Source organism: Sarcophilus harrisii, chromosome 6 (genome assembly GCF_902635505.1).
Source record: "Sarcophilus harrisii chromosome 6, mSarHar1.11, whole genome shotgun sequence".
Classification (NCBI taxonomy): domain Eukaryota; kingdom Metazoa; phylum Chordata; class Mammalia; order Dasyuromorphia; family Dasyuridae; genus Sarcophilus; species Sarcophilus harrisii.
Genome location: NC_045431.1, coordinates 26,784,384 through 26,806,991, shown reverse-complemented (window position 1 = coordinate 26,806,991; position 22,608 = coordinate 26,784,384). Strand labels below are relative to the sequence as shown.

The window sequence follows — 22,608 nt, the reverse complement described above, 5'->3', positions numbered from 1 at the left end:
ATAGGCGTGAAGCTGTACCACATGACGCAGCCACGCATAAATAAAAAATGACACTTTACTATATGGATATAAACTCACTATAAAGCTATAAATGTCACAGACATTTGGCAAAGTCAGAAATATTTGGCAGAGTCTAAAATTATGTTGTTTCCATGAAACATTCATCATCTACCTTGGTCAGAAGTTCTAAAAGGATAGGGGATTAACAGTCAACAACAATGATGAAAACCCTTTAACAAGATATGTTTATAAAAAAAAATAATAAAATGGGCAACCCCTCCCCAAAAACACAAAAAGGTTAACAATTAAGCCTAAGATTCTGTAGTTTCACAAATGATCTCAGCCACCACCTCCGGTGGTTCTGTCATTTATAACAGGAAGAAGAGTGCCCCAGCTGTGCTCAGGACCAGGAGAAGGCCATGAGTAATGGCCAAGAGAATGACCGGAGAAAAGACTTTGGAGCTGCCCCACCCGGTCCCTGCCAAAAGAGGCCCCTCCATCCCATCATGCTTTGGAAAAACGTCAGTATTTTGCATCTTCTTCTGCATGAGGTACTGAAGTACAAAGCAGGAATACAGCATAACATAAAAGTGCATTTATTCATATCAAAGGGCTATCTAAATATAGTATAGTAACCGGCACGGAGGGGAATAGATTTAGGGACTAAGAAGAAAAAAAAAGTAATTGAAGATCTCTCCCTCCGCCCAACTTTTTAATTGCATTTGTTTTAGGTCAGAAGACTTCCCATGATAACAAAAGCAAGAGTTTCCTCCCTGAGAAGTACTTTCTCCTTAGTCACATCCCGCTCCTCCGTCTGCCTCCCTCAGCTTCGGCCAGGCCAGTCGTGCAGACGGTGCCCGAGTCCTCCCGGGGCCGGTGCCCAGGTGGCCTTCCCTTGTCCCTTCCTGTGGGGAGAGTTCATCCAGTCCCTAAGGGCAGCCGGCCATTAGTTGTCTCGTTGGAGCTCCGGCTCGGCTAGCCCGGGATCGCCATTGCCCAGCTCGGCTGCCTTTTTCTGCAGTTTCTCCACCGTCTGCAGAAGGGCCGCCCTTTCTAGTTCCAAAGCCAAGGCCGTCTGCTTCAGTTTGTCCTCGCTGGCCAGGAGAATCTCAATTGTGGCTTCGAGGCTGTGGATCCTCCCGTTTGCCACCTGCAAAGTCAAGAAAGAACTTTATGGGAACCCCGACTACCCCAAGTCTTGCCTACTTCACTACTGTATCCAGAGACCAGCCGCCCACTACAAACAAGGAAGCTGGCTTGGGGGTGGTCACTCTGTCTCTCATCATCTATTTTCTACTTATCCACACATTATTGGGGAATGGCTCCCATCCATATATATGGGGAGTTGATACAAACTCCCAATATATCTTAAATATTCAGAATAAAGTCTAATTACATTATTTATGCAAAACGGTTTTTTTTTTTTCTCATTTTGATGCTGTGAAAGTTACCTTTCTATTCTCCTCAAACTTGTGTACCTTAGGAATTTTTATATCTAGGCCATGTAATTATTTGGGATTCATTGTGTTCCATTATGTGAGCTTTGATCTAAGCTTAATTTCTGCCAGACCACAGTCATATTTTCCAGTTATTTTTGTCAAACTTTACTTCAGTAGTTTTGTGTTCTTCAATTTATTGAACACTATGGTTTAATTGCTTCTGGATCTGTACCTAATCCACTTATCAACTTATCTCTTTTTTAAGCAGTACCAGATAATTTATGCTTGAGATTTGGTGGCCAGTCCCTCTTGTTCCCAATTCCCCCTTCTCCCCCATCCCTATTTATGGCCCTTGAGAGTCTTGAAATCTTGTTCAGAACAAACATGACCTAGTTCTATACAGAGTATCGCTTTGGCAGGTTGGTATGTTATTGAATCGGTTGACTAATAGTCATTTCAGTTATATCAGAACATTCCAACCATAAGCAATTCCTCTCCAGTCATTAAATCTTGATTTCTGTAGGGTTTTGTAGTTGTATTAATAATTCCATTGGTCCTGGTAAGTGGACTCCCAAATTATTTGTATATTCTGTACTAAGTTTTAATCAGTTTCTTCTTCTCCTTGCCCCTTTCTGCTATAGCAATTGGCAGTGACACTGGAAATAAAATTGTTTTACCCCGACCTGCCCAATGTCTGAGGCTGGATTTGTACTCAGGTCTTGCAGACTCACTGCACCACATATCTGCCCAGTTCCATTTTAAAAACTCACTAAGTACCTCCTATGCACAGGGCACTCTGCAAGGAGCTGGTACAAAGGTTTGGATGAAAGAGTTCCACTACTTATATCATTTTAAAAAACTCCCAAATATTTTCAGTATTTACCTTTGTATGTCATGGCCAATGGTGTGTGAAAATAGCAACTTCTAGGTGTAAGGATAAACGTGTCACAGCTGGGTCAGTGACATGTATTTAGTAAAAATTTGTTTCTTCAGCTGCCCCTGACCGTTAAAGCCTGGCTGCCTTGATCGGCTCTTACGCCCCTCCACCTTGCTTGGTTTTGGCCAACAAGTAGATCTTTAGTAGGATGTCCCTTCTGAGTCTCAGTTTAATTTCGAGGTGACTAGGGAAGGCTAACTGTAGAAGGACCTAAGTTCTGGGATGCTCTGGCCACAGCAAAGGGTGGGGGTGATGTCCAATGGATGCCGTGTGGGAATGAGACTCAACGCGCAGAAAGCTCCGGGGCCCCTTACCTGCAATTCTTCCAAAAGGTCAAGGTTCTGTTTTCGCAAGCTGCTGTTGGTCTTTTCCAATTTGTCCATTCTTTGGTTGTCACTGAGCGGAGATGAATCGATCAGTTCATCCTGAAGCACATGGTATTCCACTTCATAGGCTTGTAACTGCCTGGAGATGTCCATCTCAAACACCTGTTGCACACAGAAGTGAAGTCAGGCATGGGAACCACAAACATTCACGTGGTGTCTCTGAACCAGTATTTATTAAGCACCCATTCCAAAAGGATAGACGGTTATTTTTAAAAATTTTCAAAACATAGCACTTATCCTTGTAAAAACCTTGTGTTCCAATATTCTTTCCCTCCCTTCTCCCACCTCCTCCCCTAGAATCCAGTGTGTAATTTCCACAACGTTTGTTGCACACAAATCAAAAAGGAAAAAAAAAAAACCAAGAAAAACAAAATGCAAGCAAATAACAAAAGAGAAAATACTAACATACATGTTTTATTTAAGCTCTCTATATGCCTTTACCACACCTCTCCTTCCCACCATCATCTTCCTATCTCACCCTTCCCCTGTCCCTGGCTGGTCCCAACACATTTGATAATGAAGTTTAAGTATTTGTGGAATAAATGAATGCTTGGTTTTGTGCTGGGCCCTATGGGGGGGATACTAAAGAGACATGCTTTCTGATCTTGGACAACAAAACCATTTGGATTAGTTACCACCACCCAAGCTCTATGAGAAGACATAATATATTAAATAACGAAATAACAAGAAATAGCAAGAAACCAATTTGCATTACACTATAAAATAAAATATAAAAGGTAAAATTATACTTTTATAGACTGAAAAGACAGGCCAATTTCTTTCCTCTCAAAGTTTGCACCCTCAAATGCTACCACAAGGGGTGTTTTTAAAATGACCCACACCCCCATTCACACTGTTATTGGGTCAGAGTTTAATTACAGTTCATCAGAAGAATAGCTATGTAATAGAAGCATTTACTGAAAGACCCTCCTTAGAAGATTAAAAAAAAATGCAGAAATGGCTACAGAAACCAAATGTCACCCACATAGATGAGTAAATGAGAAACAAAGCTTGAGTTGTCCTCCTTCCCATCATAGTAATAGTGACGGAAAAACCACACATTAGAAAACTAACCCTAAAGCACAGAAGTGAATCAGTTGCTCATTGTTCTGTCTCTTGGAAGACAGTGCAACTTGGTGGATAGAATACTGAAGAGACTCGGGAGATTTTGGGCTTATAAGCTGATGAGGCTATTTTTTTCTCCTCTCATTGTTTCCATGAAATAATAATGTAGTGGTCTCTTCTAGCACAGTCTGGCTTACATGGATCTGTAGCTTGGGATTTCAATTAAACTGGATTTTCAATGAGGGATCCCAATATGTCACTTGTACAATGAATTTACAGAGTGAAATTAAGGTTAAATATCCAACCACAAGGCTATCATCTATCCACCAATGCTGTGAATTTAATCTCCTTTGAAGCCACACTTAAAATTGAAATTCGACCTTCAACATTTTCTTCTTGAGATGACCTCTCTTTCCCAGTTTTCAATTAAGAAAATCACAAAAATACAGCAAATTACATTTGGCATATAAATTTTTACTGACATATGTAACTGAAAAGAAATGAAGCACATGATATTTATAAAGTATCTTAGTTTTCAAAGACTTTTGTGTCCATCATCTTATTTATTGTGCCCTCGCAATAATTCTAAAATAGACTGGGGTTACTCTCCTAGTCTTACAGATGTAGACGGAGTCTCAGCCCACCATTGCAAGGAAAGGAAACTGAAACACAATACCTGCTTCTGTGACTCACCCATCTTCCCGCCACTCCACAGCTGGCTTTCATTTTTACAGTGGGTGACAATGAAACCACATTTCGCCTCCATAGGTAATTCAATTTAAATCAACAAGGATACCCTCAAGGACAAGGAACCTAAATGTTTGAGAATCTAATTTGCCATTTTAACATAACAAAAAACAACTAATGGATCCCAGCTCTGAACAAAATTATTTCAATAGCTTCCAAACATTCACAAGAAGCCTCCCTTAAGAAAATCCAATGTTCAAGAATCAGACCATATAAAACAGGTGACCCTAGGCAACTTATTGCAGTCAAAGGCTTTGGTTAAAAGCCTGTAACTGCCACTCACTATGTGTGAAATGGTGGATAAATCACTCAAACCTAGGTGATCACTGAGGTCTGGAAATATAAAAGGATTCTCTGTTGGCTGCTTTAAATAATATACTTCCCAACTGCATAAAATAGCATTATAGCTGCAAGAAAAAAAATCAATTCCCATACAACTTTCCAGGTACACAATGACTGTAGAAAACCAAGACAGAGACGTAAAAGTTGTATGAAGTGTATGAGTGGGGATGAGCATGTTGAGTCCTAGAGCACAGCTTCTAGGAGCCAGGAGGGTTTTCTAAGGATGGCGAAGAGCTGGACACGTTTGTGGTGGCAAGGAAGGAGCTGGTAGATAAGGAGAGAGAACGAAAACCCTTCTGGAGAAAACAGATCTGTGTTAAGACTAAGAGGGTTCAGAACTGGCTGAAATTACAACAATGTAATATGAACAGGCTAGTGCCATCTTTGGAGGAGGTCTATGAGGGAGTGCCCCAGTGATCTGGCATGGTGACTTGGATGACAGCGTGGATAATGGTGACATGAAAGCAATGGAAAGAGTGGGCAGCAAACACACAGAATGACACTCTTCAAGGCCACACCCCAAAGTAGCCACATGGCTTCTGCCTAAAAACCTGGCCAAGAGCAACCCAAGACAAGTCATTTAACTTTAGGGCATCTCAGTCAGGAGACTTTTCCTTACTTCAGGTCTCTGCAACTTCCACCTCAATGTCGGTCATCTCTGTCCCTCTTCAAAACCAGTTGGTTGGTCCAAACTAATTATGATGTAATAAGGATACATTTTAAATTCTACAACTCAACTAAAAAAATCAACTGCACAAATACATGACCTAAATCCTGTGAAAGACACAAGGATTTTGGTGCATTCAACACCAACATTAATTATGTTGGCACTTTTTATTTGCCAGAAACTGTCAGGTGCTTGGGATACAAAGACAAAAGTGAAATACTGCCTCGAAGGAAATCAATCTGGCCCACTGTCTATTACCACCACTAGAATCTCCAAAGTTACCCATTATTTCACTGCTAACTAGGAGTCATTTCTCAGGCTTTATTCTACAACTCCTGACACGACTGACCATCTCCATCTTCCTACATGCTCTATCATTCTGCTGGCTTCCCGCTGCTCATGGACCACCATCCCTTCCATTGAAAACATCCCTTTCCTTCTGTCAAACCCAATCTTCCCCAATAGGAGAGCAGTGATTGTCGAGTGCCTTTGCTATGACCTATAGGAGAAGATCCAAGTTCCTCTGCAGGAAGGTTACTGGGAGAAACACAAACCATAGCTGAAGTCATCCAACAAGGAAAATGGGTGGTGAGATCAAAAGATGAGCTTCCTGTAACTGGAAGCATTCAAACAGATAATAAATTGCCACCTGTCCAGGGATGTTTTTCAAGGGAAAATGGGAGAATGAATTTGATGACACTGGAATGTATATGGTTATATAAGTTAATTTATGCTGCTCTTGGTGAATTACTGAGTTTCTATGAAACCCAAGATGAAAGTTAAACATTTGGAGAGTTTACCAGGAAGGGATTTTTAATTTACAGGCATAATAAAACAGTAAACCAGTAATTGTTGGAAACCTACTGTAGGTTAGGGAGGTAATGAAAAAATTCTAATTTTTTCTAATTAGTTCTAATTAATTTCTAATTAATTCTAATCAATTAGAAAAGCCCACAATCAGTCTAGAGTCTATGACTAAACAAATTGTGGTACATAAATAATGGAATATTACTATGTTGGAAGAAAAAACAAGCACTTTAAGAGAAAATACAAATGGAAAGGAATGTAAGTAGGGCCAAAAAAAAATAAAGTGCATGATGAGTAAAATGGCAGAAACAGAAACAACACACACAAAATTGCAAGTGTTAATTATGAAAAATAAACTTGCCCCTAAAGGTGGCCAAGGTCTATGACAATTTCTCTCTTCCCTGATAGTGTCTATCGGTTTCATAGAATTTTTTTTTCCCTACTCCTCTCTCTTTCTTTAAACAAAGTATTTTGGGGGGTACAAAGGTGGGGGGCAGAGGACAGATTTAAAGAGAAATCTAGATGATGTAAAAATACCAAGAAAAAAAGACTTCCAATATAAGAATTACACACAAGTGTGTAATTGGGATAATAATTCTGGAAATGGCACAAAAGTATAGATGGAGTCACATTCAGAGAGTAAGCCAGTGTGCTTATGCACGAGGAGATCCTTGGTCAGTTACCAATGGGACTCAATGCTCTGAGTTCCTATACGACTCTCATGGTTTGTCATAGGGGAAATCTTTTCCATTGACCCAAAATCCACATCGCTGAAATTTGCTCATTTGTCCTAGTTTTAAAATTGAGTCAACCAAAATATTTAGTTGCCAACCACAGTTAGGTAACATTCATTACATTTCCCCTACCAACCAAGTACAATACAGTATTACCATTAAAAGTTAAAAATGGAAACACAATAATATCCCTTTGTCAATCAAACCCCTAAGCCACATGAAAAAGCTTGAATAACATTTATGTGAAACTGGGCATTCTAAGTCCTAAAGACTACAAAATGCACACCAGGTTTTATATAAGCCTCACAGGCATTTTTTCTATTGGCAATTCTCATCAATGAACTCACTGTTATTGGTTGGCAAATAAAAACTAATCATCTACCAAGTGCAAAGTGTTGTATGAAATAATTTCTTATGCAAGACATAATCCCCACTTCCCAGGATCACCTTCTGATCACACTGTTTCAAGTGACCTAAGTGTCACTTGAATTCTGTAAATGCCCATATTCAATCATACCTGATTTATGGTCTTTTCCATTTGCACCAAGCCCAGGTTGGGTAGTGTGTTTTTAATAAATTCTACTATGTTTTCTAAGTTTTCATGTTGCAGAATCAAGGGTTTATGGCTTCCTAGAAGACTTAAAGCCACTTTAAATATGACCTCTGATCCCTGAAGGAAGAGCATATCTGGGAAAACATAGAAAAGAAAGTTAATACCTCAAAACAGCTTTTGATGAAATAACATACCATTTCTTTAGCCAAAGCAGACATTCAGTTAACCATTACAGAATCACCAAAGTTTTTTTTTTAGCTAAAAAGATACATTTGCTCTGGCTTGGGAAAAGCCCAAATACTTGTAACTTTATTTCCATATTTTATATTTATATTTTAACATGCTTTAGATAAAATAGTGAAAAAATAATTATAAGACCACATACACCTTGAGGAAATCAATGAAGATCTAATATTCACCAACACTCCTCCCAACATAGATACTTCCATATAGCTATATATTTATATTAAATGCATTTGTATATATTGCCACTATTTGTAGTGACGAAAAACTAAAAACAAGTAATGCCTGCTAACGGGAGAATGGATAAGCAAATTGTGGTGAACGAATGTAATGGAGTAAATCTGTGAATACAAATGATGGGGGAAAAAAAGTAGTAAGATTCATGAACTGATTCAAAGTGAAGTAATTAGAACCAGGAAAACAATATATATAAAATGGTATATAACAATATATAGAGGGGAGAGAGGGAGAAACCTAAACAAAAACAATTAAACCCGAATGCTACCAAGTTATAATGAGCAATCTTGGCTCCCAAGATTCTGAGGGGATGAGGAAGAAGAGTAGGAAAGAAAAATGACTCTAGGAGTGGGACATTGTATATCAGAATTTTTCAATATGTTGGTTAGTATGACTTAATATTTGTAATTATAAGAGATAGATGAGAGGAGGTAAAGGAATACTTCCAAGGAATTTCTGGGGATGGATCAGTTTTCATGGAAAAAGTGATTTAGATGCCCTTTAATTATTGCGAAGTCAGAGCCAACCTGGGAGCAGCACTGGACAACAGAGTTTATGAAGTCCAGAAAGACCAAGGTGGATCCAGATGGCCTGTTCCATAGACTGTGGACCTTGAAAACCTTGGAGAATTATGCACAAGATGAAGCAAAGTTCAACTATGACAGGAGCTGGCAAAGAGCAGCTCCAATTTTTCCCAGAAAGAGTGCAATCATTAAATTTCAAGAGTACAATGTTGGAAGGAACCCAATGGCACTCGAGTTCAGATCATACGTGCAAAGCACCTTCGCCTCAACCTGACAAGTGATTATCTATCCTCTTTATGAAGACCTAAAGGAGGGGAAATCCAAGCAGCTCATTTCCACTCAGCCAGTTTAAATTGAGGAAATTCCTCTTGATCATGGGTCTAAATAGGCTTGTTTACAAGTGTCCTAGTTCCACCCATTTTGACTAAATAGTAAAAAAAAAAAAATCTAGCTCCTTCCTTATCTGAGAAGCTGTCATGTCCATCCCAAGTCTTCTACCGACTCCAATTGTCCAGGTATGTTTAGGATTGACCTCTGATGAGAGCAAATGTATAACGAAGACCTACAAAGTGAACCCGATTAAGCATTCTGCTATTGAGAATGCAATTGTACCCTGCACCAGGGGCATGAGTGATTGCCCTGTGAGCCTCAGAGAGCAGTGGGTTCTGTGCCAGGCTTGGCCATCTCCTGCCATAAAAATAGTTTCTAAAATGATATAAATGAGCTGGTACGCAAGTTGTAGAGGCCGAAGATGGCAGCAGATATATAAAGGAATTGAACCAGAGGAAAGGACTATAGACTTAAATTGCTTCTCTGGAGATCATAAGCACCATTAAGCCTTTGAAGCTAGTGGTACAGATTTTTATCCAAGGAGAAAAGAAGAATATACAATTTCCAAGTGCAGAGGTTCTTAATCTTTTTGAAAAAAAACAAAAAACAAAACACTTAATTCTCCCCCAATTACATGTAAAAACAATTTTTAACATTCACTGGGTATTTTTTAAGTTTTTGAGTTCCAAATTCTTACCCCCACCCAACCTCCACCCTCAGATGGTTATCAATACATGTATTTTCTTCGTCTCCCCCCTCCCCCTGATCTTCCACCAGTTATGACCCCACAAAATAAAATATACGATTAATATAATAAATATAATAATAAATGTTTTCTCCATCCAACTTCACAGAATCCCTGAAGCCCATTTCCTAAAGAGGTCTCTGTTCTAGGTTAAGGACCCCTATCACCAACCCATCCAACTAACAAACAGTGGCTAGAATTTACCAAACTGTAGGCTCTGCTTCCTCAGTGGGGCAGAAGATTCTCTTGCTGAACATGAAACAATGCTAAAATTATAGGATATTTTCAAGTGTAAAGTTCCCATTAATACAAAATTTTCTCAAAGTTAATCAAAGTTAAGTGAAGTGATACTAACATGGTAGATTCATTTGCACTGAAAGTTAAGGCAGTGCATTTATTCAATGCAAGATTAGATTTGAGTCAGTATGTGCCGAGTCTGAGGTGTACACAATCTGCCATTCTCACAATTGGTGTGGGCTGATGACACGGTTGGGCTGTGTAATGCTGTTTGCTATATCTGAATGTAGCATGTAATCCTGAAGTTAAATAATTCTTGTGTGGAAGTAAAAGTATTATAACATTGTAGATTTTTTGATGTCATTCACTTTGTGAATGAGCTTAAAAAACTTCGCAATTTAAAAAAATATTCAATAATTAAATTCATGTGGCAATACAAAAATAGTAATAAAAGCTTAATTTTACTTGAATGAAAATTTAAAATTTGCACAGCCCATTTTGTGTGGTATAAAAGGGGAGGAATCATTTTGGGGATGTGAATGACCAAGATTTATGTAAAATTTAGCACTGGGCTAAGAAATTCAGTTAAGTCCTTTTAAAAAATATGACTGTGTTGTCAGGATTCATTTTCATTAAAGATCAAGATTTTAAATGAACACTTAGAACCATGTTAAGAACACATAATTTGAGTCACAAACCACCGACCACGCTATCTCTGTGAGGCCTTCAGCTCCAACTGAGGCAGCACACAGCCTTGCATATACAAATATAATACATGCATAGATAATGCACTGGAACAATGTCCTTGTCCAAAGAGCCAACCTTCCCTCCCTCCCTCTCAGACTGTGGAAGCCCCAAGGGTACCATGGTCACCGACAGTCTATCTGAAGAGGGAATTAAGGTAGAGGTGACCCTGGGCCAGCTCTGTGCTTCAGACATCTGGGGCCTACTTAGTTGACATGAGAGTAAATCAACAGCAGACTATCCTAACTCCTAAAAAGGAGAAATTTAAAAACAAAGTGAGCCAACATAATTTTCTTCATCCATGAAGACCAGGCATGTCTACTACTAAAGACCAGATTTGGAGCCGGGGCTGGGTTCACAAAGCTTGTCACTAGGTAAGTCACTCAGTTGTTCTGGGTCCCAGTGGCCCCCTTCTGTTGTAATCTGTACTGGACGATTTCTAAATCTATGATCTTGTGATCTATCTACATTTGGGAAGCCATTATGGGACTAGAAGTTTATGGGAAAAAAAATTTGCTTGGGATCCTAAACTGATCCTAATTATTCCACTGAGGGCAGACTTTTGTTATAAAAAATTCTGCTACTTAGAATAGGAATTATATTTTTGCTCCTCACCATTAAAAAACTTAATTAAAATAAAATTATAAAAAATAAAGATTAACCAGGCAAACCAAGCACTCAGATGGGGCAAGATTCTATCTGGCAAAATTCTCAGGGGTGCTTCTTTCAACAAGGTTTCCCTTCCCTCTTTTTGTTTTGCCTCTTTTCCAAAGATCTGCTGACCAAGAGTGGCTTTTATCAAGCAGGAAATAAAGGCAGTGGCCCTGAATCCAGCTACTACTTTGTAAATTATTTCGCAGGAAGATGTTGCTTTGGGATCACTATCAATACTCTTGGAAACTCTGCTTGATTTGAAAGTGGGATTTTCCAGCTGGGGAAAGCTCAAAAAGAGGATTTCTCTCAAAAAGAGAGAACTGTTGCACTTCTCTCACCACTTCAAATCTGCCTCTTTGTTCCTCTTAAACAGCTAAGATCCTGTAACTGAGATACAATCACATTTCACTCAGCAATGGGGGAAATGGGACAAATGGAAGCATAAAGAAAGCATTAGCAACCATCAGGTGAATCAGTTTGGGAAGAAGGTCCCTGCGCCATAAATCAAACACACCCCGTGAGCAAGGAACATTTTCCACATCTACAGTCTCTACAAATGCCTCACTACAATCAAGGTACAATTTTCATTATTTGTCTCTCTGGGCAAATAGTCATCTCCTTGAGTCTCAGTTTCATCATCTGTGAAACAACCCACCTTTCAGAGACTTTAGGGGGAATCAGGTGAGACATAGTTCTTGGCAAACCCCCCAAAGCTCTTCATCAGTGAGGGGCTACGATGACCAAGTCAGCTTGTCAAAGCTTGGGCAAGACGATATCTGTTCTGTTCCCCCAAATATGGAAGGAGGCTACTAAGCAGTGGCAGGGGGGCAGAGCGAGCTGGGGGCCGAGAATTAGGAACCGGGTAAGGTGAGTGCTATCAAGCTGGCGGGCAGCTGCCCCCGAGGAGGCCAATCCAAGGTGACCCCTCCCACTCCGAGCCAGCCAAGTTTGGGATCTGTGCAGCCCTTAGAAACCTTTTACTTCCACATAAAACAGGGAGCTGTGAACAAAGGCCCATTTGTTTTAAGAGCGTATCCAGCTCTAAAGTCTTGTAATGAAGTGGGCCGCGGGCCAGAGGAATACAATGTATAAATGGCAGGCTCTGGGATAGAAAAATCCAACCCAGCACAATCTTGGAACAGGATGAACATTGTTCCCTGAGCCTCTGCCCAAGCTAAGTCAGTAAGAGGTTTGGGGGAGCCCACCTTCGCTGCAGGACCTACCGAGGGCTGCCTGCTCGGAGGCGCTGAAAGGTGGGAGAGACGAGTCCCAAGGGGAGCTTTCTGTAACGGGATCTCGCGACCCAACGCGGCTCACACACCTGGCTATGATACAGGCTTTTAGTGTGACAGAGTACCTCAGGAGAAACCTGCACGGGAACCCCAAGGCCCACCAGTGACTGTATCACAGAGGGAGAAAAAGGAACAGCCCCCCTCATTTCTAGAGGTCTCACAGCCCCTCTTGGGCACTCCAGTGAAGCCATGGACTCCTCATCAGAATGTCAAAACGTGTAAAATAAAACATGGTTACACAGGAAGTCAATTCCATGGGTGGGGAGGGTGGAGACACACACGCACACACACACACACACAAGAATAATCTTACTGAATCCCAAAGCCTAAGTGGTGTGTGTGTGTGTGTGTGTGTGTGTGTGTAGGGAGGTTAAGGGACAAGTTCCTTTCCCGAAATCCTTCCTGCCCAAGGCCGTGCGATCACTCATGTCTGGACCCAGGGTAGCTGGGGCCCAGAGGCAGATCTATCTCTGGAAGCCTCTGAAAGCCCGCCCAGGGTCAACGCCGCACCCCCATTGGGTTTTCCTGCCGCGCAGAGGAATTGGTGGCGTGCACGGTTCTTAGCTAGTGGTAGACCGCCTTTCCCTTCCTCGAGTCCTCCTCTCCTCCTATAATCACTAAACATTTAAGTCCCTATGGTTTACTAGGACATTGCACTATTGCTTTATTTGAATGCTGAGAACACTTGTGACCCGTGATTTCCCAGGCCAGTGAGAGCCGAGGGCACCAACCACTCTGTCCAAGGGCACACAAGCAGTAAGGAGTCAAGGATTTAAATCCAGGCTCAAACCGGACACTCTCCACTGCATCATCCCATGGCCTCTCAACAAAGGAAAACGAGGGTCAAATGCAAGAAAACTTAGAACATGAAAGGTCTGTAGGGAAAGGGAGCACTGAAGATCTGATCAGAACGGACACGGCCCACCTGCAGAAGTCGGTCTCCTCCGTGCTCCCCACTTTGCTTCACCGCCACAAAGCTCTCTAGCCACATCCTGGGCCATTTTCCATCAGAGGCAGGTGAAGGGGCGGCTGCCCCCCACCCGGGTGAGCTCAGGGGTGACCGGTTGGTGACCGCTGCCGTGCCCATCCCACATACCGCTACTCTCCCAGCCAGCCCAGATGCTACCTCCTCCGTCATAGCTAACGAGGATTCTCACCCCTTTGTCTGCAAAGCGAACGCCTCACTACAAAGGACATTCATACGGGAGACAAACATCTCAGTGACATAAGAGGCACTTATGGGGTGAAAAGCATCTAAAAACGTCCACATCGCAATGACACTAATACTGCAAATGGATTTCCAAGTCATACAATAAGCTCTTGTCTGCTGTCATCATACAATGATTTTAGTAACTAAAATTTTGTTATAAAAGTGAAGATGAAATGAAAAAACATGTTTTTATCAACTCCAATATGAAAGCACAGGAAACAGTTCCTGCTCTCGGGGAGTTTATAGGCTAGCTGTGCATTTGATAAAATTAATGTAAAAAAATATGTAGGACTAGAAGGAACTATGATCAAAAGTATGTTTCAAACTTCATTCAGGTGTGTGCACACATTATTTATATTTATAAACTGAAAACACTAAAAGCATTTGTATTTTAAGAAATTTAAAATAGATATAAAAAGAGGAACAGTAAGAATAACAACAAATGGAAAAAAAAAGAAACACTGGAGAAATTAAAATATGTCTTTGGAGACATATGTAGAAGGACTAGGACATAAAGCTAACCACAAAATTATCCAAATTATCTTCATTTCTATTTATCACAATCAATATGTGTTTATCAAGCACCTCTTATGTATCAGGCACTCTGCTCAGGGCCAAGATCACAGGACAGGCAAAAGAAGGAAAAGAGCAGCAATAAAACATAACTGGGCACAAAGTTACCATAACATACAGAAGACCAATGACCAGTATCAAAGTGACTTTACGGTAATTTTGAAAGACATCAAAAAAGAATGAAAGAAATGGAAGTATATTTCCTGCTAATGATTAGGTGGAACAAATACAGTAAAAATATCAATATTTGCAAATTAATTTGCAGATTTAATGCGATGCTAATAGGCTGTATCACATAGAATCATCTGAAATTCATCTGGAAAAAGAAACTGGCAAGAATATCAAGAAATGCCAAGAAAAAAAATGGGGCAGGAAGACTAGCACTCTCAGATTTCAAAATGGCCTACAAAGCAATAAGTAAAAACTGTCTGGTGCTGGAAAAGGAACAAGAAACACATCAATGGGAAGAAATAAAGAACCCACAAATAGAACCAGCTGTACATCCCAGGTTAGTGTTTACTAAATCCATGCTTAGAAATCACTGGGGAATGGACTTATTGAAGTAAAAGTAAAAAGTGTTGGAAAGAGACAGGATAGCTGTACGGCCAAAAAGAGGCAGTGGGGAGGAGGGAGTGGGGCTCCCCACTTCCCACGCTCCTGAGTTCACCTGTAGAACTCACTGTCCCTGCACCACAGTTCTATGAAATGAATAAGCAGTGCAGTGGAGAGGAACACAGAAGGGGGGAAGGAGGGGAGGATGGAGTTCAATGGTCTTTTGAGTCAACTCTAGATACAGGCCTATAATTATTTTTTGAAATCTTAAAAAAAAAAAACCTGGAAGACATTAGACATCAGCTTAAGTGGAACTAAAGCATGAAATGATAATGAACCACTAAAATTGGTTCTAGCTGGGTACATGCTGAAGGTGCCCACAAAATGGGAGATGGGCCCTCGCTAATGTGCTAACAGGAGCCTGTCCTGTGATAAGCCCGAAGCTTTTATAAGATCTACAGGATCAAAAAAAATTTCTGATGGGGTAAAGAGGATGAAGGAGAACGAACTGGACGATGAGATGCTAGAGACCCATCTGGCAAAGACCGGAGGAGGGCATAGGCCTGGTTTGAACAGGCTGAGACTGAGGCTGCGGGGGAATGTCCTGAAGACTTCTAGAAGTAGGCAATGAGACTCAGATCTCAAGGTCTTCTTTCTTTAGTGACGGCGGGTACGTTCTCCGAGGCAGAGGGAACGAGGACAAAGAGCAGAGGTGGGGCCCTCGCAGAATCCCAGGAAATGACAAAGATGGTGGAGGGTCAGGAAAATGCCCGAGAGCCCGGGCTGCTTCCAAAGGAGTTTAGGAAGCAGGGCGCTGACGGCACCAAACGCTTCAGTTTTAGACAAGTGAGTGGCAGAAAAGGGCTTCTGGGAAGCAAAGGCCAGAATGAGCGGCCCTCATGAAACTCCTGCTTAATGGCCAGTCCGACAAGACAAAGCAAGGGGAGACCAACCACGTGAAGGAGAGAGGCGGCTGGCCTCAGGCTGAGGGGTGGCCCTCCCGCAGGAGGGACCGGGGCTGGGGGCCACAGAGGGCAGGGGGCGAGGGCAGAGCACGTCCCAGGCCTGGGAAATGGCCGGGGGAAATCGAGTCGCCTCATGCAAGATAGCCAGATCATGGAGTACACAGAGAGGGATGAAGTGGGCAGAAAGGGGCCAGGCTGAGGAGGTTTTGTGGTCGATCCTACTCGAATGTTGGGACCCGAGATCATATAAGAATTGCTAACTCCCAGGACAGCCTGCCTTTTAATATGGTATACTATAGCATAGTACATGTGTAATATATGTATAATATAGCATAGTAGATGTATATCCACAGGAGCGGGTATGAGGAATGAGGCATCCAGATAATCCCCAAAGAACTTTACAAAACTCACCAAAGACTCTGGCTACAAATCCCAACGGGAACTGGGACGCAAACATGGTAAGGAACCAGGGGGCAGCGTAGAGGCTGGGGCAGATCTCATGCTCCTCCAGGTGATTGTAGAGATCTCTGTGGTAATCATGGAGAAGCCGGGAGAGCTGGTACATCTGGATCTGCAGGGAAGCAGACATCGGAACACCCATCGGTTTTTTGTCATTAAACCGATCCCGCGCTCACGTGAATGAATGCCGTCCCACCTCTGACTACCGTGAGCATGTATGATCTAAGACCGCCCTTCGCTGGCTTTATTGTTACAACCAAGCGCCCCACTGCTGCCCCATGAGCAGCTCTGGGCCCTGGCTTCAGAGAGCCACCGGTGTTCCCTAAATCCAGGAGCACACACATTTTAGCATGTATACAGCACTTACTACATATCAAATAAGATGGATAATCTATGTGCGTGTGGCTGTATTCTGCGGGGGCTCCATGCAAAGGGCTTTATAATGAAAGCCTCATTCACAACCACCTCAGCAGTAGGTCTGAGTATTAACACGCCCATTTTACACATGACCAAACTGAGGCAAACAGAGGTCCCACAGCTCTTCATGTCTGAGGCCCGTGGAAAAGAACGTGGGGTCTGGAGTCAGCAAGGCCCAAGTTCAAACATGGCCTCAGGCACTTCTTGGCTGCTGTGACCCTAAGGCACTTCCCAGTCTCTGCTAAGAAAATCCCACACAGGGTCACCAAGAGCCGGACCCAACCCAACAACTGTTTTACCTCGTGTGTATTTGTGATGACGTGGGACACGGCAGCCTGCCGGCCCGTGGGCTGCGCCTCCCTAACGCCCATTTCTACAACGTGGTCTCGCATTATCTCAAAACCTCAAGTCACTCTTGTTACTGTAGCAGAGGAGCCCCACTGAACTTTTTCAGTAAAATTAAATCATTAGTGATATTTCCCCTTTCAGGAAATCTACTTTAGTTTCTTAGGTCTGAATCAAAAGCCCTGTGGCTAATTTTTTTTAGCCAAGAAAACCATGACCCAGGACGGTCCACGATTCTGTCCAAATCCAGACACCTGGGGGCCCTGCACCCGGCCCAGGAAGGTGGGCTAGACCATACTGGGCTATTTCTCACTGGGTGCTGGAATAAATGCTCCTAGAACCACTGGTAGAGCAGGAAGCTCCAGACAGGTCTTTAAGTCCCATACTATTTTCTGAGGCGGTCACTTCACTTTAGCATTTCCATATAATAAGAATCTAAAATGAACAAGAAAAGTCAGCACTAAAAGGGCAATGTAACAAAAAATAAGCTCCATAAATTTCATAAACTTGAGCTTGAATGTCATAAAATTGGCTTCACTGCTGCTAAAAGCTCCTATTGCTGGTCTTAAAATGGTAATATTAATGATAATGTGGGAAGAAAAGAAGAATCTGAAACTACTTGTGGAAAGTGTCTGTTGGGCCAAAATTTCCTTTTAGGAGATTCTGGATTCAGAACTAAAATGGAGAGTTTTTAATGGCTTAAGTCTGATGCCCTGAAAATATTTGGCTCGAGCTTATCTTTCCCAAGATCTTACTTAATAACTTGTTTGTTCCCTGCAACAGAAAAGTCAAAGTTGCCTCAAATCTTCCCAAACAATTTTAGGTACATGTCAACTTCCCTATATTTCCAACTCATTTGCCTTATATGGAAGTAGGAAGAAAAGATTCATTTCCTTTTTTTTTTTTTTTTAAAAACAGGATTATTAAACAATTGATGAAGTGAATGTTGTAGATGCAGTTTACTCAGCTGTTAGTAAAGCTTTGAATGAGGTTTCTCATGCTATTTTTGTAGAGATGGGGAAGAGGTGTGAATCACATAATACAACCAGATGGATTCCACATTGAGTGAATGGGGGGAGGCCCTGATGGAGCACACCCAGAGTCTATACTGCTTAACATTTTTTCCAGAGACTTGGATAAAGGCCTCAAGGGCACATTCAGATTTACAGGTAACATCAAGCTGAGGTTCAGGCTATAGAGCAGGGCTTCTCAAACTCCTTCCATTGGCAAATCCTCTTTGCCAGAGATATCTCTACGTCACTCCAGGTATAAAGGAACATGAAATAGGTATACAAATCAAACATTTACTGATCGTAAATGTGAACCAGTGTAAAAAGCTGGAGGCTAGAGCACAAAGCTCTATTGACTATGATGAAAGTATATTATAAATGAAAATGTTTCTGATGAGGTCCTGGGGTCAGTAGGTGGGGCTTGGCAGAGAAAGTCTGTAAGAGGTACAGCTCAGCCTTACAGGCCAAACTATATCCCACAGAAAGCCAATTTATGATGTCAAGCCCCCCAAGGGTATATTTCCTCTATACATCTGCCCACGGCCTATGCTATCTTTGTGGAATCCCTTTTGGATTAGCCCACCAGTGATCTGTCTCATGGTGTCTTTCTCCTCCCTTCCCCCATGCCTCATGGTATCCATCTCCTTCTTACAGCTAACTCTTAGGGTGCTAAACTCCTCTGTGAATATGTCTGCCAGTCAATGGCATATTCCCTTTCTCCTGGTTAATTGTAAGTTCCACTTGCATTAACTGCTAAACCCCTTTCCTTGCTAACTGCATGCTCTCCCAAATCTGTTACATATTTACTATCACTGGGGTCTACTTTACTTCATTTTATCTGTAACCTGTAATCTGCAAACGTACCTTTTGGCAAGGAGAAAGGCCGGCAAGTTGTTCAAACAAATTGTTGCTGAGCCCCAACTTGGGTACCAAATGCTCACACCAAATTTCATCATTTGCTGCTAAATGCAATTTTATCATCTGATGTCTACCAAAATCTCATCCTTTCTAATTAATGCTTACAGGACACTAACCGCACTAGCCCGAGAAGCAGAAGGTAAGTAAACAGACATCTAGAGCAGCTTCCCTGTCTAGGGGAAGAGAGTTACCTGTACATATAGTGCATACATATGCATCCAAGAGAATGTAAAAGAGTGATACCTGTAAAATAATCATGTCTGGTCGATACTGTTTCCGGAGCCCCATGTCAAACATTAAAAACTTCAACATTTTAAATGCATCCTCTTCACTCATATGAAGGAGCAGAACACCTGCTACAAAGCTCAGACCCTGGCAATAGCCGACCTCCTGGTCTAGCAGCGAATAGGCCTTCAGAATATTATAGAGCGACAGCTGTCCGGCTCCCAGCTGTGCCGAAAAGTATGGATGTGTTGGAAACGTCCGACCTGTGGAAACAAATTATATCAGTCACAACTCACAGAGCCTAGAAATGTATCTTACCAGGTTAAATAAACAGAAACTTTTGGAACTTGTGTCATCTTTTAACACCGTTTGTACTAAACATCTGTGTCTTGTTGGTACTGAGTGGTATGTGCCTTCCCTTCCAAATTAAAAAAAAAATCAGATGTTTTCACTGCTTGTTTTAAAATGTTGTTACCCAAGTTACAATACTAATACAATCGCAACCTAAATCTAAAACAAAGATTTTTCTTTCCCTGCACTGTAACCCATTCTTCCTTTAGGCATTAATCTTGATAATAATCACTCCCAACAAAAAATTAAAACTTTATTAGCTTCACCTATAGGACCCACAGAAATCTAACCAGCTTTTTACTAGAGTCGTTCAATCCAAAACCTGTGAAGATGCTCTGAAATGCCTCAAATAGCAGCATGCATTTGAAAAAAACATTCTTTGAAAGTCCTGATGGCCAGAGAATTTTCAGCCAATGCCGGGGTCCCGATGAGGATTAGATTTCTTTTGTCTAGGAGGCTTTCGAGTGTCCTGCTGGTTAAATGCGAGCCCACCCTCGCCTCTTGGAATGTGACTCCGAGGCTCCTGAGAATCTGTTTCCAGATACCCTAAGAGTGCTGGTTCTACAAAACAGATGGTGGGAGCCGGCTTACCCAGGGAAACAAGTTTGAATTAGAGATTTGATTTCCTGCTTCCTAGATTGGCAGAGGCTGGGGGCAAGTGTATTCTAAGCCAACTTTCATCTCTGGACGCCTGACGTGAGCAGTTTACTTCTGTTACTTACCAGGATAAAAGCAAATTACAACTGGCTTAAGATTTATTTATATTTGAATTAACATGATTGCAGTTGTCTCTTGACCAGTTTCCATGCCTCTGGTCCAACGGATCTTCTCCTTTCATAAACGTTGCTCTCAGACTTGTTCCAATCAGGCAAGTCTCATCAGTATAATTCCCCCGATAGCATCCACTTAGCCCCCTACCATTAAATGATCTAGTCTGGACTGTGTCCTTCCTCAGAGGGACACACCTAGAGGGAGAAAGGCACATTCCAGACAACCAGATGATCAGGAAAAGGATAAGGCTCTGAAGAATGGGAATCACCTAGTTCACAACATCTTGTAGGAATCTCCTGGCACAGAGAGATGCCCATTCCCAAGAGGGCCCTACGTTCTTGGGCTCAGAGCTAATCATTCTGCAGCCCATCCAGCTGGATCCCCCAGTCATTCATACTCTGTCCTAGAGCACACCCAAGTGTCATCAGCAGGATCCGCTAAGCACGGACAGATGAGAGATATGGCTAACATGGAGCACATAACATTAACCATTACAGTTAGCACTTATACAGCACTTTAAGGAGAAATGAGTGTGTGTGCCCTCCTCCCTACCAACCTTCAGGTTGTTATGAGGACTATAAGCTCCATTTGAGGAGGTCTTATTTACTTTCTACAGCCTAAATATGAATTCAGCAGACTTAGTGAATATTGGAGCAAGTGAATTATTTGAAATTTATTTGAATGTCTAAAGTATATTTTTTCCAATTACACATGACAATTTTTCACTTTTGAACATTCATTTGGAGTTCCAACTTTTTACCCTTCTTTCCCTTCTTCCTGAGACAGCAGGCAATTCAATATAGGTTATACACATACAAACATGTTAAATATATTTCCATATTAATCAGAATCATAGAATTTTAGATGCACAAGTCATCTAGCTCATTAAGATTATAGATGGAGAAAATGTCCCAGGGGAAGTTAACTTCCCCAAAGTCAGAGTAAATCAGTAATAAAAAACAGTACCAAAACTCAATTTGGGTCCTAATCTAAAATGCTTTCCATTATAAGTAATGTAGAAAAAAATACATTACCCCAAAATCTATTGTATTACAAATCTCAAATCAATAGAATCAAAGTAATGAAATTAATTTTAAAAACATTCCTAATTTGTTATTCTTTTTCTTCCTATTACATTTAGCTTTTTAATTGCTACAAAGATGGGGAAAATGTTGTAATATTTTACAGATGTTACCATGGATCCAACAGTAAACATATTTAAGCTTATATTACTTAACCAAAATGAAAACTTCCCCTTTTCAATCCCATTTCTAAAAAATATCAAATTTTCTTCTCAACACCGGGCCTCAGGCAATTTTATGTTTCTACTTGGAGCCAAGTTTTCTGAGAATAGTTTCATCTTTGCCTATTGAGACACAGTGAATACTAAATCAGTCAGCAGATAAGAAAAGGAGGCTTTCTGAAGCCGGAAAGGACAGACAGTTCATTTCCTGAGTCAGAATTTTCTTAACACTTCTAATGCGAAAGATAGTTTAAGCAGCTATATCGTTTCATTATCAGCACATGAGAAAATGTGTCCCGAGCCAGGAGTCCTTGATATGAAATGGCTAGCATATATTCACCCCAAACATTTTCATTTAACTATATTTGAAAAACAAAATCTTTTATGTATAAGACAACAAGTCTTGACAACTTAAAATTATGGATTTCCTAATTGTTCTATTTATTTCATAGCATAGAAAGGGCTTGCTAGACCATGAAGTGATGTAAAATGTGAGCTGTTACATTGAGATAATATTTATTTTTAAAAGCTTCTGGATAGCACAAAACCAAAAATCAGTTTTGGAGCATCATAGTTTTTCTATTTTATTTTAGGGAAAAAGGGAAATCCAAGTATCTCTGTATTCAAACTCCATGTAGAGACTGAAAATCAGACTTCAAATGAACTTTTAAAACTTAATCTTAAACTTAAACTTAAATCTTAATTCCCCACACTTGACTTGGGATTTTCAGTCTTGTAAAACAATAGAGGGTTTATGTGGTTTCCACCAAGAAAAAAAATTTCTTAATCTAGTTTCTTTGAAAAGTATCATGAATTTTCTGAATTTCTTGAATTTTTTGCTGAAACTAGCCAAATTTTATCTAGTTAGGAACGTTAAATAACATAA

General features: G+C 41.0%; 1 protein-coding gene across 9 annotated transcripts in view; it reads right to left on the bottom strand.

The window, feature by feature from the left end:
- Positions 1 to 573: 573 nt before the first annotated feature.
- TBC1D1 (TBC1 domain family member 1) overlaps positions 574 to 22,608 on the bottom strand; it is a 224,040-nt gene continuing 202,005 nt past the window's right edge. For all 9 annotated transcript variants that reach the window (XM_031941268.1, XM_031941273.1, XM_031941274.1 and 6 more), the window contains 5 exons: positions 19,376 to 19,620; positions 16,395 to 16,554; positions 7,642 to 7,811; positions 2,691 to 2,864; positions 574 to 1,150 (listed from right to left, as the gene is read on the bottom strand). In XM_031941268.1, coding sequence (XP_031797128.1) covers positions 947 to 1,150; positions 2,691 to 2,864; positions 7,642 to 7,811; positions 16,395 to 16,554; positions 19,376 to 19,620 — 953 coding nt within the window. In that variant the 3' untranslated portion in view covers positions 574 to 946. The remainder of the gene's footprint in view (positions 1,151 to 2,690; positions 2,865 to 7,641; positions 7,812 to 16,394; positions 16,555 to 19,375; positions 19,621 to 22,608) is intronic.